Source organism: Oncorhynchus gorbuscha, linkage group LG23 (assembly GCF_021184085.1).
Source record: "Oncorhynchus gorbuscha isolate QuinsamMale2020 ecotype Even-year linkage group LG23, OgorEven_v1.0, whole genome shotgun sequence".
Classification (NCBI taxonomy): domain Eukaryota; kingdom Metazoa; phylum Chordata; class Actinopteri; order Salmoniformes; family Salmonidae; genus Oncorhynchus; species Oncorhynchus gorbuscha.
The window spans coordinates 34105193-34122981 of record NC_060195.1 but is presented as its reverse complement, the minus strand read 5'-3'; the positions used below and the strand labels follow the sequence as shown (position 1 = coordinate 34122981).

The 17789-nt window shown below is 45.3% G+C and overlaps 1 protein-coding gene across 8 annotated transcripts in view; it reads left to right on the top strand.

The window, feature by feature from the left end:
• Positions 1-2714: 2714 nt before the first annotated feature.
• Positions 2715-17789, top strand: part of LOC124010896 (phospholipid-transporting ATPase 11C-like) — a 79685-nt gene continuing 64610 nt past the window's right edge. For 6 of the 8 annotated variants that reach the window (XR_006834511.1, XR_006834512.1, XR_006834513.1 and 3 more), the window contains exons 1-2: positions 2716-3219; positions 17520-17639. Coding sequence is in view for 5 of the 8 variants with exons in the window: in XM_046323669.1 (XP_046179625.1) it covers positions 3193-3219; positions 17520-17639 (147 nt within the window). In the remaining 3 variants the exon portion in view is untranslated. Of the gene's footprint in view, positions 3220-17519; positions 17640-17789 lie in introns of all 8 variants that reach the window. The other 2 variants (XM_046323664.1, XM_046323665.1) reach the window with 2 other exon arrangements.

The following is a 17789-nucleotide window of genomic DNA, read 5'->3' as shown; positions in this document are numbered from 1 at the left end:
CTCAAGCTAACAAAACGATTACTAATTTGTTTAAATCTCAAGTCTGTTCAAGAGGTCAGGGAGAGAGAACAGGCAGAGAGGTCGGGGAGAGTTGTCGGGGAGAGAGGTCGGGGAGAGAGGTTGGGGAGAGAGGTTGGGGTGAGTTGTCGGGGAGAGAGGTCGGGGTGAGTTGTCGGGGAGAGAGGTCGGGGTGAGTTGTCGGGGAGAGAGGTCGGGTGAGTTGTCGGGGAGAGTTGTCGGGGTGAGTTGTCGGGGAGAGTAGTCGGGGTGAGTTGTCGGGGAGAGAGGTCGGGGAGAGTTTTCGGGGAGAGAGGTCGGGGAGAGTTGTCGGGGTGAGTTGTCGGGGAGAGAGGTCAGGGAGAGAGGTCGGGGAGAGTTGTCGGGGTGAGTTGTCGGGGAGAGAGGTCGGGGAGAGTTGTCGGGGAGAGAGGTCGGGGTGAGTTGTCGGGGAGAGAGGTCGGGGAGAGAGGTCGGGGAGAGTTGTCGGGGAGAGAGGTCAGGGAGAGAGGTCCGTTTATTCTTCCCAAGCCCAAACCCAGGTACAGATTCAGACTGAGGCTAAGAAACTTGGAAAGATAATAAAATAGAAACTAGCTAAGAGACAAGTTACGGGTTCAGCAACTGGTCGTTGCTCAAACTGGGGCAAAGGCTCAAGAAGAGGACGTAGCATGTCAAGTGGCTGATCTTCGCAAGAAGGCACAGGAACTGACTGACTGTCAGAAAGTGGTACATGCACTGGTAAATGAACTGGTACACAGCCTAAGGATAAGGCTGAACTTAACGATGAGTGTCAGGAATGAATACTGAATGTTGGTACTCTAAAGGGACTGATGACAAATGCTGAGATGAAGAAAGTAGAAGAGGAATAGCTACAGGCTCTGGCTAAGGGTGTGTTCGTAAATTAACTCTGGTGATCTACTCTGACCCTACTCCTCGGCCACAGCGTCCAGTGTGCGCTCTGAACGCTCTGACAGCAAAACGCTCCAAATTTATGAACGGACTATCTGACCATGCTCTCAATTTATGAACACCCAGAAGGCAATTTGAGCACACTCTGGCACTCCAGATTGAATTTACAAACACACCCTAAGTATATGGAACGTTGGCAGAAACAGACACTGTCTGAGAGACAGAAAGAAGAACAGGAAGGAGAAGTTGGATGCTGTGTGAAAGAGATGGGAGGAAACAATGCAACTGTCACTGTGGTTGCAAGCTATTTTAACAGAGTGGACCTAGAGCAGTACGTGGACTACTTGAGGTATGTAAATGCCATACCTGGAGGACCCACATTAGGCCTACCTCACCTGTGGCCCACCCCTAAAGGGCCAAAGGTGTCCAGGAAGAGGACCAGGGATTTCAGCTCTGTGAAATGCCAGGATAGCTCCCTTTTTTTCAACCTCTAGGCCTGAGAGGAAGATGAGATGAGGGAAGACAACTGATCAATGGATCCTACACTTAGGCCTATGTGTTAAATAGAAAATAAACATCACATTTATGGAAGCTACCTACTTTATTATCCTTATGTTTCCTTGTGATCACTTGCGATTAAATATAAATACATTTCTCTTCCATTGTAGATGTACTATGTTGATATTGAAGATAGGAAATAAGCTTTTTCTGTTTTCAATTGTTTCAATAAACAGAGAAAAACTGTTTGCAGTTCACTATAAAGCCACATGGAGGAGATAGAGTCTAGCATATGGATCTCAACATCAGTGGTGGAAAAAGTACCCAATTTTCATACTTCAGTAAAAGTATAGATACCGTAATAGAAAGTTACTCAAGTAAAAGTGAGTCAGTCAGTAAAATACAACTTGAGTAAAAGACTAAAAGTATTTGGTTTAAAATATACTTAAATATCAAGTAATTGTAATTGCTCAAATATACTTAAGCATGAAAAGTAAAACTATAAATCATTTAAAATTCCTGATATGAATCAAAGCAGAATGCACAATTTTATTATTTAAAAAAAAAAATGTATGTATGTATAGCCAGGGGCAAACTCCAACACTCAGACATTAAAAGATGCATTTGTTTTTAGTAAGTCTGGCAGGCCAGAGTCAAAATATGACAATTCTCCTGTCCTGCAAAGCTTTCAAAATGTAAAGAGTACTTTTGGTTGTCAGGGAAAATGTATGGAGTAAAATATACAGTATTTTCTTTCGGAATATAGTGAAGTAAAAGTATAAGTTGTCTAAAATATAAATAGTAAAGTAAAGTACAGATACTAAAAAAAACGACGTATTTTTTTTTCTACAATACTTTTCGGGGTAAGCATCATAGCTCATATTCTGTATTTTACGTCTTTAACTCAACTTTTTGCTTTGTCCTGGGACTACTGAAGTGATTATTGGATATTATATTTGGGTCATCTTTACACTGATACAGGATAGATAAAACTTTATGAAAAGGAAATAGCTAAAGTTGTTCACCAACAAAAGATTTATGACTACAAATCCCAGCACACCCCCTCACCGTCGTTCTTTCAATGGGTAGGGCTTATGGCTGCGTTCATATACTAGTAGGAACTAGGAAAGTCTGATATTTCCTACTTGCTTATTCGTTGAACGCGGAACGTGTATAACTACAACCAGTTTGGAAGTCATACATTTACAAGTTTCCTATTTCAGACTAGCACTTGAACCCGGCCTTAAAACGTGGGATGGTTGTGGGGGTTGTAAAAAAAGAAGGTTTGACAGGGTTTGGCTAAAAGAAGGACAAGGGGGCGGTAGTAAGCGAGTCCGACGTGTGTACGAATCAACATTGAACTTACTTTTTGTATGTCGGCCACACGGCGCCGCGAGTTGATTTGTATGCGACGATTCATTTGGGGAAGACAGCAACAGCGCATAGTACTACAGGATGTCGCGGATCATTTCAACGTTTTGCACCGGGAAGCACGACTAGCACAGTAACACCGCAACGCGATTCATATTTAAAATGTATAATGCGAAAGGTTAGAAGAGCTCGAATTCAAACAAAATGGAAACAATTTAGAATCGCTGCGGCATTCAATGTAGCCAGAAGGACTACTAGGGTAGAACATAGCTGGATAGAGAGCTAGTTATTAACTAATATACATGCGAAGTTACATATCAGAAAAGCTCAAACAGAGCCTATAGTAAGTTGGTTGAAACTATTAGTTCGTTGGTGTCCCCAGTCACCAAAGAAGACTGAAGAAAATACTGAAATATGCTACGGAGAAGACTGAACCGTTTGGTATGTATGACAGCAATACACATGGCTAGGCAGCCACCCGGCACTCAAGTTTATGCGGCATGTTTGGTAGGTAGCTATAGCCAGCTAACGTTAGCCGAATATAGCTAATCGAGAATATAGCTAGCCAACCGCCTCTTGCTATTCTGTCAAGCAATTATCAGGATAATATACTCTGTCAGCCGAGTGATGCTTCTTGCTACCCATGAAAGTATGCTGGCTAGTTTTACCAAAGGTTAACGGTAGCTTATTGGCTACCATATTACTACGAAGTTTCCTCATTTACATGGATCTTTTTGACAGAGTTGACAGTAATTCAAAGGGGAGTACGTTACAAGCTATCAACTTTGACAACGCCGTCTCCTCAGATGGTCATGTTTAAACAACTGATCTCAGAGCAGGTTGCCATTACCTTTCTACTTGAATGTGATGTTAAATGATAATTTTCAGTGGTGAAATGACTGTTACCCTGTTTCATATGGTCCTGTATTTTAAAGAAGCATCGTAAAATCATAATTGGTTTCTGTTGAACTAAAAGTTACTCAGTATCGGTCTGGGTTGAAATTTCACTGTTGTCCACACATTTAAACCATACGTTTAATTCTGCTCAATACACGTTTTATAGTCTTTAAATCATTGGTGGTTGATGGTCATCAAAGAAGGGAGCATGGATCAAGCCCTTTATTCACGTGCACAGTCAAGTTCCTGTTAAAGAACGCTCTACTTCCTTTTTATAGTCCTCCAATAAGCTGTTGTCACTATTAGGTTTTATCCCCAGAGTCAATGTGAGCTGCTTAGATACTGGTGGCGGAGGAGGAAAAGCAATATAATAATTATGCAGCCGGACCCTTTTCCAGCTTCCCTTTAAGTGTTGCCAGGTCAGCGTATAATTCTGCCTCCTGAGCCGTTTGCTCCTGTAATTTATTTTTTTGTGTGAGCTGTAAATAACATTTTGTGTGTAGCAGCCAGCCACACTTTCATTGATGCGCAATTGTGCTCTAATCTCGAGCTCTGGCTTTCTGCCTTGTAATTCACACCACCCTCGCATTTGCTCGGAGGGGGAGGGAGGTGGGTCGTGGTACTTTACAGGAGGGAGGGAGATACAGAGGGAGACTCAATCTGAGCAGGAATCGGGAGCTTCACTTGACTTGCCTCTATGATGCGCTAAAGCCCAGAGTGTCTTCACAAATGAATTAAAGATGGCTGTGGGAACAGAACGAGTGGTGCTGTGCTTTACGTCAGGCGGAAGCTCCAGAGGTTGTAGATGCTCTGACAGGAATGCAGAATCCCAGCGCTGCCTTTCATGTTCTCTCAAGCCATTGAAGGTAGCAGCTAGATCTGTGAAGAGGTGAAGCCTGGCGGAAATGTGATAGTATTCAATTTGGAAACCCTTTCCTTGCCTCAAAGGGAAGAGCACGGACACATCAAGGCATTCCGTCGCCCAGTCGCTGTTCCCTAGTACTATAGCTACCTTTCCTGTTCCTTGGTAGCCAGTCCTCCTAACCTCCTCCTGGGTAACTGGAGTGAACAATGCTAATGTTTCTTTCTGCATTCTGTCCATGCAGTCCGGTCACTGAGTTCAAGTACATGGCTTACATGAGGACATTTGTTTTGCTGTTTATCTGTACAAGCACTTCAAAGGACAGCACATGAGAAGTGAGTTCAGGATAATGTGCAGGTTTAAGTTCCAGCTGTTTTGTCTCAATGGTGCATTCTAAAGCCATTATCCTTCCTGCGTTCTGTCTCATTTCAGTTTATACTCATTAAACACACATTTCAAGCAATTAGCCTATGAAATTAAGTGCCTTTTTTATTCTGGAGAGAATCTGCATTATTTGAACTTGTAATACTTTCTGCCCTAGATGCAGTATGATGATTTTCAATATTTTGTCAAAATAGAAAATGGCGACCGTTGGCTTTGACACACCAGTAGAGTTTGCTGGCTGAGAGTACTTGGCACCTCTGAACATAATTTGCGAACTGAGTTTGTACCAATTTTACATGTAGGATCGCATGTCAGACGTCTTCAACCGGTGGCCCTTAACACACATGCTGAACGATAGGCAGACGAACACTACATCTGCGTTCAGTGCAATGTGTGCATGCCTTAAGGGATCATGATGGTGACGCAGTCAGTCGTTTGAAGTTCAGCCCCGCACAGATCTAAAGGGGGACACTGTGGGGCTCACTGTGGGGCTCACTGTGGGGCTCACTGTGGGGCTCACTGTGGGGCTCACTGTGGGGCTCACTGTGGGGCTCACTGTGGGGCTCACTGTGGGGCTCACTGTGGGGCTCACTGTGGGGCTCACTGTGGGGCTCACTGTGGGGCTCACTGTGGGGCTCACTGTGGGGCTCACTGTGGGGCTCACTGTGGGGCTCACTGTGGGGCTCACTGCGGGGCTCACTGCGGGGCTCACTGCGGGGCTCACTGTGGGGCTGTGTTAACCAACAGTGGCTCTGATCAAAAAAGGACTGCAAATGTTTGATGGGCTGAGCATTTCAGGATTGTTGTTCTCCCTGCCTCCTCTCTCTATTTGTCTGTTGTGATGTGAGGTCCATCTAATTGAATGAGCTGCTGCAGTCTTGGGTGTTTTCAGCAGGGTCGGCTGCGCCCTCTGAGGGCGTTCAAGTTGTAATGTCACATGCACAAGTACAGTGAAATGTCTTTCTTGCAAGATCTAACCAAACTACAGTAATCGATAACAATGTAATACTGAAAATAACAAGCAGGCCCTTGTCTGGCAGGGGATGTTGTCTCGTATCAGGGCTTTGCAGGCTTCAAAAAAGACAACATGCGGACCTTAACGTAAATTATTTTTTAAATTCACTTAAACATTTTGTGTTAATTCAATATATTGTCTAGCCTCTACTCTGCTGTGACCTCAGCGCTAATAAGCAGGCCCTTGCCTGGCGGGGGATGTTGTCTCGTATCAGGGCTTTGCAGGTGTGCATGTTAAACAGTTCTGGATCCTCTAGATGCTGTGAACCTGATTCTCAGGTCGATCTAGAGAGAAGAGCCTCGCGTCCGGCAGTCCACAGTCAACACACACAAGGATTCTCTCCTGATCCAATTCCCCTCCCACCTAAACAAACATTGTTGACTTCTGTGGCCTGACAGCCAGTCTCTTGTGTGTAAGATGAGCTTCTCAGTTCTGCTTCTACTGATAGCGATGGTGTTTTGTTTCAGCTGGACCGTAGCTTCTCAGTTCTGCTTCTACTGATAGCGTTGGTGTTTTGTTTCAGCTGGACCGTAGCTTCTCAGTTCTGCTTCTTCTGATAGCGATGGTGTTTTGTTTCAGCTGGACCGTAGCTTCTCAGTTCTGCTTCTACTGATAGCGATGGTGTTTTGTTTCAGCTGGACCGTAGCTTCTCAGTTCTGCTTCTACTGATAGCGATGGTGTTTTGTTTCAGCTGGACCGTAGCTTCTCAGTTCTGCTTATTCTGATAGCGATGGTGTTTTGTTTCAGCTGGACCGTAGCTTCTCAGTTCTGCTTCTACTGATAGCGATGGTGTTTTGTTTCAGCTGGACCGTAGCTTCTCAGTTCTGCTTCTTCTGATAGCGATGGTGTTTTGTTTCAGCTGGACCGTAGCTTCTCAGTTCTGCTTCTGCTGATAGCGATGGTGTTTTGTTTCAGCTGGACCGTTGCTTCTCAGTTCTGCTTCTACTGATAGCGATGGTGTTTTGTTTCAGCTGGTGCGTTCATTGGTTGTTTTAAAGTATCATAGTCTACACTGTGACTAACCATAGAGAGGCCCAGGATCCTTACTTATGATCCTAAACACCTATTGGGGAAGAGATGGGGGTAGTTTGTCAAGTGAGACCTGGCTGTACAGACTGGGGTGCTCCTTGGGAGGGTTTTTTGGGTTGAGTTCTCTGAGAGGTTAAGAGTGCATAGAGGCCACAGTCCTTACACGGTATGGGTGGCCGTTTTCAATCAGGAGAGCTGCGTATTGATTAGAGCTGTGCTCCGTATTGCCGCCATCAGTCTTGCGCCCCGGACTGGCTGGCGGACAGAAATGCTTACTCTGGACTTTTCTCTTTTCTCCACGCTCCCCTCTCCACCCAATAATGAAAACTCAGCCGCTGGAGATCATCTGCACCACACAGCAGGACAATAAATACATTTAGCATGGGGAGGCGGGGGATAAACGGTAGCAGGGTTTTGGACAGGCTGATGGAGCACAGAGCCTGGCCCTGCGTGACTGAACCTGAGTATATGGGGGGGCATACAGTAGGTTTACCTGTTGTAACCCCTGCACTACTCTTCTCACTGCACCTAATGGACAGGCTTTCAGGGGCTGAGGGTGAAGGGGAGAGTTGATCTGGTGTTAAATAAGGGTGCCACGGGTGCCCCGTTGCTTTTTGTGGCGGTGTTCCATCTCCCGTCTAAAAGCGAGTTTGAATTCTCAGTTTGTACTTCTAAATAATTCAATCCACTTGATTTATTTTAAATTCTCACAACGCTCCTCCTCTTCTGGCCTGCGTATCGTTGCTTCGGTAGCAGCACTTAAAATGCGTTCTCGTCATCCATATATTTATAAAGAACAACCAGAGAATCCCTGTTGCGCTCCATCGCCGGCATTACCCAAAGAGCGTTCGCAGTGAGCTTTGAAGAGAATGTTGAAGTGTGGTTGTTTTTGTCTGAGTCAGAGAGACGGAGGGTAATCAAAGAACCAATGTTTTGCCATCCCAGTTTTTAACCATAGTCACTGACACGAGAGAAACGGCAACCTCTTCACATGGGTTTGAGTGTCGGTTGACACGCATTGTTGGAAATGCACGCTCGAGCACCCCCCCCCCCAGTTAAAAAACAGTACTACGATTACCTCAGAACAAACACTTACGCCAGGGTTCCCGGCAGCACTCGGCAACTGGTAGAAAAATGACTCTTAACCCGGGTCACGAATGACTGGGAGCGAAGGAAGGAGCGGCCCCATTCACACCAATCATTGCCTGCAGCCTCATAGATGTTTGAATGGCACTTAGTCAGTATCTTGAATTATGAAAGAGGACATCAGAAGTGCTGCAGCTGAGATGCAGATTATTAGATTAAAAAAAAAAAAAAAAAAATTGAAGCTCCTCCCACCATATCGGATGGCTCCCTGCGCCTGACGTGGCGACGGGATGAAAGTCAGTGTGTAGCACGCTAAGTCCAGATGAGTTTAGTCACAGCCATACAGTACACGTATGCAAACGAGAAGGGATCTACGTACAGCAGCAGTACTACAGGCACCTGAACCAGTCGTTGTCTTGGTGCTGCTCGAACCACCCCCCGCCACTCTGTGTCTAATGTTCTGAATGTTTGGTATACTTAATTTTCAAAAACAGATACAGGGCTACCTGCAGGTTGAGACTTGAGGCTTGTACATGTTCTTGAGAGACACACCTTTCCCATAGAGGGGGTCATATTAGTGTGTAGCTCAAACTGTTCGGATGCTACAGTCAGAAGTTGGCAGATCGGCGGTACCGACATCAGACGTGTCCCGTGACACTTGTGGGGATCGTAAGATCAAAACCACCAACATGTTCGTGAGACTCTAAAATAAAATAACAAGGCATTGCTTCTTATGCTGGGTATTGTTCACAAGTGGTTATATATGTGATAGGCTAATCTTGTCTTTACATACACAAAATAATCTAATTCCCCTTTATCGGGGCAGCGGGAACAATATACATGTATGCACTTAAATAGCAAATGGAGGATGCTTTTTTCTGTGGTTCATTTTTATGCCAGGTTATACTCTTGTTGTAAAGATAAGCAATGCGCTTAATATTAGGAATGTTGAGAAATAAATATAGTAGGCCTAACCTATAGAATGCTGATGTTATGCTCTTTTTAGTAGAGGCCATCACCCTGTTTTATCCCGCAATTGCATAGCCTATAGAAATGGGCTCTCATGAAGTGTTTGATTAGATTTTCGACGGCATTTGCATTGAGTGATTAGAGGAACAATAGAGTCCTGAGTACCAGGCAGTTAGCAGCTTTGGTAGGCTACTAATGACCACCAGCAGCAGCATCAGAGCTTGGAGAAGCTTAATTAGTGACTAAACGGTCACATGGAATTTGACTGCCTTCATGACCCGTGACCGCCGGTGTGATGGTGATACGGTCCCCGCAACAGCCCCAGGTGAGTCACCTTTCCATAGGGTGGTCATATGAGTGTTGTAGGCCAAACCATTCGGATGCTACAGACATTTTTGTGAGAAGCCCGATTTTTGAGATTTCTCACGGTCTGACGAACACCGTTGTGGTCTCTGCCACCTTTCACCACAGATGCAGAAGGCCGCCATTTGGCGCATGAGGTGGATTGAGACGCAGCCCATGAATAAAAAAAAAACATCATCTTAAACAGACAGATTTAGTTTTTTTGGTTATTATGCAAATTCGATTTTCATGGAGCCCTAGATATTGACTCAAGGATTGACTCAATGCATTCACTGTGCTCAAATGCAAAACCAAGACTTGGCGTATCGCAAGCTACAGTAAGCTTTTCCACTTTCACCTACAGTGCGTTTGTCTTTTGTAAGTGGCTATATGTTCCTTGTTCTACGTGCTGTGACACTCTTGGACATGTTTTTGATGAACAAGTCCCATTGCAGACTGGACGACCACAGGCTTTGGTCAGCATTGTTATAAAAAAACACTTATGTATTTCCTGTTTAAAAAAAACAACATTTTAACACCTTACCACAGTTTTTCTGCAAGTTGTAAACATTTTCACAACCCTCAGCGTGCAGTTTTATCATGACGTGCTCATCTTAGGCGATGCCCGAGGCTGGAGACTGCATTGCTTTTACACAGTGGCACTTGAATTACGCAGCGTCTCATTTGTATTCATACCCTGTATGGACAGTGAATGATGAATGAATCAAGAAAAAGCATTTCTTTAGTATGGCCACCTGTTAGGGCCTTCACCTCTCAACGCGGACACCTGTTAGGGCCTTCACCTCTCACTGTTAGGGCCTTCACCTCTCAACGCGGACACCTGTTAGGGCCTTCACCTCTCAACGCGGACACCTGTTAGGGCCTTCACCTCTGAAAACCGGACACCTGTTATTCCAATATTCAGATCTCAACGCGGACACCTGTTAGGGCCTTCACCTCTCAACGCGGACACCTGTTAGGGCCTTCACCTCTCAACGCGGACACCTGTTAGGGCCTTCACCTCTCAACGCGGACACCTGTTAGGGCCTTCACCTCTCAACGCGGACACCTGTTAGGGCCTTCACCTCTCAACGCGGACGTCTCTGGTCTTGGAAAAACATTCCCAAAATCGTCACTTAGCACTTCTGTCAATAGCTTGCTTTACTAGCCTACTGTATTCAGCTCCAGATGGATCCCAAAGTAACAAGCTGTCTCCCCCTCCCAAGTGTAATGCAGGCCAGTCCACAGTACACGAATGGTACGGAACACTGTCTGCTACTGGAACAATGGGCCTTTCCCATTCAACAGTAGCTCCTAAGGACTAACCAGTCCTCAATTCAAGTTGCATATTTTGCCCTCAGTGCATCATTGCATTGGAGGTCAATCAACTCCATTTGGAGGTTTGGTGGTGAGCTTTCCACGTCAACAGTAAATGGGTTACCGAGCAGTTCCAACCTGCTTTTTTGTGCTTCAAAGTCAGCAAATCGGCGCTTGTCCTATTAATAAACTATGGTGCTGCTCGGCACGGTCTGTGAATGGCAGTCAGGAGCGCTTTGAGAACTACAATGGGTCTTTGTGTGTGAACCAGTGATAGAGGTGCCACCATACTGTCATGATGGTACGATGTCTCTTAAAGTCACGACAGTCTGAACTGTTGGCTAATTTTAGATGTGAAGTTTGAAGTTGACTGCAGTCACTGGTGGGAACCGTTGACTGCAGCTGGTAGGTTCTGTGACTAGGTGAATGTGAGATTGTAACTGAGTTAATAAGAGCACAAGCAGACAAGATGGAGTGAGAGAGGAGAGTGCCAGCACTGCAGTGACTAACTGCATTGGTGTTTTGTATGTGGTCTGTTATGCGCTCACTGTTAACTAGCAGATTAGCTTTATATAGCGGTTTTTGCTGTTGGTCATCCTGATTTTCTTGATGAATGTCTGTTTGCATCACATCTGGAGCATTGAAATCAATAAGCTACTTGTGTTCCCAAAATCTATTGTTGACGAACACAGTTCAGTCCGTTTGTGTGCTCTTGGCTGTTTTTGGTTGGTCCCTTGATGTGTGCTCATTGTTTCCATCTGGTTCCTACTGGGGTTTCCCTGTGTGCTCCTGTGGCTGAGGCCAAGTAAGTATCGTGATAATATCGTATCTTGAGGTCCCTGACAATTCACAGCCACCCCCCCATCCCCCACCCCCACACAAACAGGCCTACGTGTTTGTTGATATTGCCCGTTGTGTTATCAGTGGAGCTTCTGTACTGGAGCTTACTGCTGTCCTCCAGTTCCCCTTTATGGGGAAGTTGGCCCTTGAATCTACTTCATTTTCTCTTCTGCCTGGAGAACTATTTGAAACGGATTCTCTGATTTGAAATAATAACTTGGCCCTGCGTTGCTACATTTGCCCTCAGAGTAGTCAAAATCTGGTGTCGTTGACTCGTTGGTGCAAGTGCAGGGCGGTCAAAAGCGGGTATCGTTGGGGCACGTGCAGGGCATGAAGAGGTACTGTAGTCTCCAGTATTCCCTCTCTCCATGCCCTGCACTTCACACCTCATGAAACCAGTAAGTAGGAGATTTCCTTATGAGGCTCATACAGCAACAAGCTTAGGACTTCATTTTACAAGGGAGGACCAGCTGTATTATGTCTCCTTTTGAATTTCTTCCAACAGACTCACAACTCGCATCCACACTGCTTTGCTCATTTGACTGCAAAATCAGATTCACCGTGTCCAGGCATGTGGTATGCAAACACAAATTCAGAGACGCCCTCTGTTCCCACAGAATATGCTTTGACCGAGCTTGACCTCGACAGCACCTGCAGTCACAGGCATTTATTTTGTTAGCGTACATCATGATATCAGGGCCCACTCTGCCCCGAGCTCCTCAAGCCACTTGTCGTGTTCACTCATTCACAGATACCAAGTGACAACAGCCAGTATCCCCTTTGAGATTATGTTCAGGTGCTCATTGCTTCTGCTTCCTCTATTCACCCGAGTTGAGCAACCCAGCACCCACCAACCAGCCTTGTCTGTCAATTTCGCTTGGAGATTCAGGCCTTGAAAGCAGCAAGCCCCTTTTTTTCTCTGGCCAGTTGATGTATAATTTAAAGTATCTCCTCCAGTGCTAAATATTTTTTTTGTGTATCCGGGTAACTGTGCCTGTATTGTTTTTGTGTGAGGGTAACTGTGCCTGTATTGTTTTTGTGTGTGTGAGGGTAACTGTGCCTGTATTGTTTTTGTGTGTGTGAGGGTAACTGTGCCTGTATTGTTTTTGTGTGTGTGAGGGTAACTGTGCCTGTATTGTTTTTGTGTGTGTGAGGGTAACTGTGCCTGTATTGTTTTTGTGTGTGTGAGGGTAACTGTGCCTGTATTGTTTTTGTGTGTGTGAGGGTAACTGTGTGCCTGTGTATTGTTTTTGTGTGTATCTGGGTAACTGTGTGCCTGTGTATTGTTTTTGTGTGTATCTGGGTAACTGTGTGCCTGTGTATTGTTTTTGTGTGTATCCGGGTAACTGTGTGCCTGTGTATTGTTTTTGTGTGTATCTGGGTAACTGTGTGCCTGTGTATTGTTTTTGTGTGTATCTGGGTAACTGTGTGCCTGTGTATTGTTTTTGTGTGTATCTGGGTAACTGTGTGCCTGTGTATTGTTTTTGTGTGTATCCGGGTAACTGTGTGCCTGTGTATTGCATTTTTTTGTGTGTATCTGGGTAACTGTGTGCCTGTGTATTGATTTTTTGTGTGTATCCGGGTAACTGTGTGCCTGTGTATTGTTTTTGTGTATCCGTTGGTAACTGTGTACCTGTGTATTGTTTTTTGTGTATCCGGGTAACTGTGTACCTGTGTATTGTTTTTGTGTGTATCCGGGTAACTGTGTACCTGTGTGTTGTTTTTGTGTGTATCCGGGTAACTGTGTACCTGTGTATTGTTTTTGTGTGTATCCGGGTAACTGTGTACCTGTGTATTGTTTTTGTGTGTATCCGGGTAACTGTGTACCTGTGTATTGTTTTTGTGTGTATCCGGGTAACTGTGTACCTGTGTATTGTTTTTGTGTGTATCCGGGTAACTGTGTGCCTGTGTATTGTTTTTGTGTGTATCCGGGTAACTGTGTGCCGGTGTATTGTTTTTGTGTGTGTTGTCAGTTTGGCTCAAAAAGGGCTTGCCTGCCCCTTCACCTGGACACCCAGGTTGCTGTTGGCTTTGTGGATTGCAGTATGGCTGTGATATGCACCATGCCACTTGTCTGCTGGTTCTCCAGGAGTAGCTCATCCCTGTGTGTTTTGCATTGTGCTGGTGGCCGGCTGCCAAGCAGAGATGGGTTTTCAGGAAGGGAGAGGGGAGAGTGTTGCTGCTCATGATGGAGATGGAGGTGTCTTTAGAGAATGTACTGTATTGTACACCTATATTGTAATCGGCATTATAGAGGTGAACAAAATTCCAACCAGACATGATGGAAGCTATTCTAATTTAATGTTGTCATGGTTGCACCATCCTGTTGCCAAACAGGATGGTGGTTTATCTTGCCAGTTCATGTTTTGAGAGAAACCAGAACTCGGTACTCGTCAGTTCCTAGATGTTTTGCCCGTTCTAGGTCTCGGAAAAGAGACAGGACACGGTGTCGTCAGACTGTGATGTCTTCGTCCGGGGTTTGGCAATGGCTGAATGCAGCATTTTGTTGCCTCCACCTTGAATGCCATGCGATTTTCCTCTCCGTACCAGCCTCTTCCTGTTTAACAATGTGTGCCTAATTTCCTTTAAAGCATAATCTAATAATGTAAAGTTGGGAGCTCTAGTCAATCCTCTAATGCACTGTTTATTTCCCAGCAGTTGGGTCTCGGCTCAATTGAGTGTTCCATGTTTGTTTTATTGATCCGCATCTCTCTGTTGTAGCTAATGCATTTTCATCGAGCAGGAATCCACTGTCAAACTTCGACGTCTTGGCACTTTCTCTATAATTTTGCTTTTGCCGCTTTCCATTATTGGCTTTGAGATGCCTAGTTTGTCCTTTGACTAAGAGGCAAAGATAATGCCATCAATTTGACTTTTCCCTTACATTAGCCTGTCCTTGTATAGCTTGGCCTCGGCTGCACTGTTTTTGGAGATGATTATTGCGATCACGTAACGGTGCAAAAATGAATTTGGCCCTATGATCTGACCCTCATTATTTTACACTGACATTCCCTCCTAAATGGATGACCATTCAACACAGCTGTTCTTATCTATTGGACCCCAGGGAGTTTTCATTGGACCTCTTCCTCTTTTTAATATGCAGTTTAATTTCAGGCATGATTTGTATCCTCTGAAGAGTCTTATGTTTTTGTTGAAAAAGGTCCCAAATGTCCACTTCCATGAAATCTAGTTTGTGGCTGGTTGTTCAATAACTTCTTCATTTGTTTAAAATCCCCAGTCACTGTTTGCTTGTGGCTCTAACCTTGAGGCAGCATTGCAATGTCGTCGCTCCCTCGGTTAATGACTCACAGAGAGAGACTGTCTCAGATGAAAAGTAGGGTAGCAATGGGTAATAACTAACCCACAGTGGTCTGAATGGGGAAACGTGTCTACAGTCGACGCCAAAGCCACTGAGAATATTTGTATTCTCTGCTTCAAGGCTCATTTTTGTAAATTGTTCCTTTATTTTCAGTGTGAGATTTGCATTGTCCAGGGAGGGTAGTTGTGTGTGTGTGTGTGTGTGTGTGTGTGATCACTTAGTTTCTGTGCTGCTTGCTTTTACCCAACGTTCTGTCATTAGGGATGCATTATGTGTTGTCTTGTTCACAGCTTTCTCAATCTCTAATGGTCTTATTACAACAGAAGCAGGCATTTTTGAAGTGTACTTCACTGAGTACCTGGGGAGAAAATGATCCGAGTGGAGTGTCCCTCGGAGGGAGAACGGTTGAGAATAAGATGCTCTTCTTTTGGCGGTCCCACTCCGTAGTGTGGGCTACATAAGGTTACAAGACCTATTTTCTGTTTTGAAATAGAAAAACCTGTATGTGTTTTTGTCCTTGGAACTGGTTGTGCTTCCTCTCCCTCACTCTCTCCCCTCATCGCCCTGGCATGCCGCCCTCACTCTCTCCCCTCATCTCCCTGCCCGGTCCATCCGGTCTGTCCTGTTGGAGGAGCGCTATGCTGTGCCTGGTGGGCAGTGCATTACAGGTTTGACAGCTACACTGAGGTGTGAACAACGCTTCCTCTCTCTCATGCCTGACGGAGCATTATGCAATCACTTGGCTCTTCCCAGACTGGGAGACAACAGGACTGTCTGCATCTCAATTTCTGCACTGGGAGACATTTGCCTTTTGAAATCTCACTCCGACTTCAACGAGAAGCATGTTGTTCCTCATGCATAGCTAATGAGGCGTCCTAGACTCAAGTCTCTGCTTTGATCTAAGCTGTCCCCAGTACAGTTGGTGGACACCTCAGTGTCTAGCTTGCTTTTGTTCACACTTCACAGGCACTGTGGCGTTTGGTCCATGATCAGATCAGTTGTCTGTCGGTGGCGTCTCTGACCGACGGCTGTCAACGCCACACATGGCCCCAGTGCATTAGGTCTACAGATCGTTTAGCTGGAAAACCTTAATAATTCACTTCCTCCGTAATGGCTGTGGAGCTTGTGCTTCTAAACAGGCAGAAGCACCTCATATAGGCTCTGTGGCTTGGGGTTGGCTGGGGTTGAGTGAAGGTGCATAAGAGAGAGTAGTTCTGAAATCATGGGTGTCCTTTCCAGTTAAGGGATGGGGGGGGGGTTATTAGTGCGTCTTCACTCCCTGTCTCATCTGTTCTCTTGAGGAGAAGGCGGTGCCCAAGACCACTGGAGAGCGAGAGAGGGAGAAAATGGCCTTGATACATTTGATACTCCCACTTGTCAGGATACAGGAAAGATATTGACTCAGTCTATCAGTGTTCTTCCTGAACCTAGAGATGGGCCTCAGCTGTGGGGGAGAAAGTCATCCTTACACTCAAGCTCTTATCCTGTGTGTCACCCAGATTGCCATTTTAAGGAAGATGAAAGAATTGTGCTTTGAGTACAGGTGACCTTCTGCTGGGGGAAACCAGGAGTCTGGTTCTGCCTGCTGACCCTGTCTACCAAGGTCTCCCATCCTTGCTCTGTCTTCTCTCTGGTTATGTGAGAGTTCATAGGGCCTTGGTCAGCAGAGCACAGTGCATTGAAGTGACTTGGCCTTGCCTGCGCTGCCTCCTCAGTCTACATCTGAACAAGCGATAACTGAGCCCATAAATCTGGTGTTAGCAGCCTCTTCTCCCCAGAGGCAGCGCTTTATAACTGACTAATCATCGACTGTCCACCTTGGAGGGAAGAAATTAAACTCATTACTGAACTGGTCCACCCTCCATTTTGGTCCGTTGACCCATGTAATACTTTCCTTTGTCCCCCGTGAAACCTTAGCTTGCGTTCAACAGCTTTTTTTGGTGCGTCGTTGCTTTTGAAGTTTGCAAAGAGCTTTTTGTAATTATTTTCTGCACCTCCAACTGGATGGTATTATATTATGGTTCATGGCCTTGATTTGAATGTATATTATGGACCTGAAAGACTTAGGACTTCGAAGTTAAAGAAAGGAAAATGGTTTTCCACGACCCGATTTGCGCTGTCGTAGAGGTGAGAGCAGTATCGTTGTTACACTGATTTTGCGCTGTCGTAGAGGTGAGAGCAGTATCGTTGTTTCACTGATTTTGCACTGTGGTAGAGGTGAACGGTATCGTTGATTTGTTTTGCTCCCCATGCGTTTATGCACAAGCCATCTTTGCAGTGGACTTGAATAACATTTCCCCCCTAGCTGACTAAACTCTGCGTCTAGTATGGGTGGACTGGAGCGCCATCGCATAGGATTTTTTTTTTTTAAAAAATTACAGATTTTAGCAACCAAAGAGTAGCCCAAAGTAATACAGAACAATGTCTTAATTTTATGTGACGTCGGAGCTCCAGTCCTCCCACACTAGTCGCCGCTCAACTCCATCGTAAATCGTAGAGTTGAATCGTATAATTTCCCCCAGGGTTTAGTCTGCTGGTTCACAGCATTAGGCTACTGTTTACATTTCTAGTCTCCTGAGCAGTTCCGGTGTTGTCTAAATGTCAGCTAAAGCCATATATTTACACCTTGTATACATGGCTCTGAATTTCTTCTAATTCTGTCTGTTCATCTCTCTCTACAGTTTGGTAGGGATGAGAGGAAGGTAGACAGCAGGACCATCTACGTAGGCCACCGGCCCTGTCCCGCCACCGAAGCTTTAATCCCCCCCAAGTTCTGTGACAACAGGATTGTCTCTTCCAAGGTAAGATATACTGCCATGTTTTACACCGTCGACCTGTGGTCTGCTCAACACCGTAAAACGAGTGGATGTTTCGTACCATGCCCGTATATTTTCATGCTCCTCCCCAATGGAAGGCCATGTTTGCTTGTGGGACCCATCCTCTGCTCACTC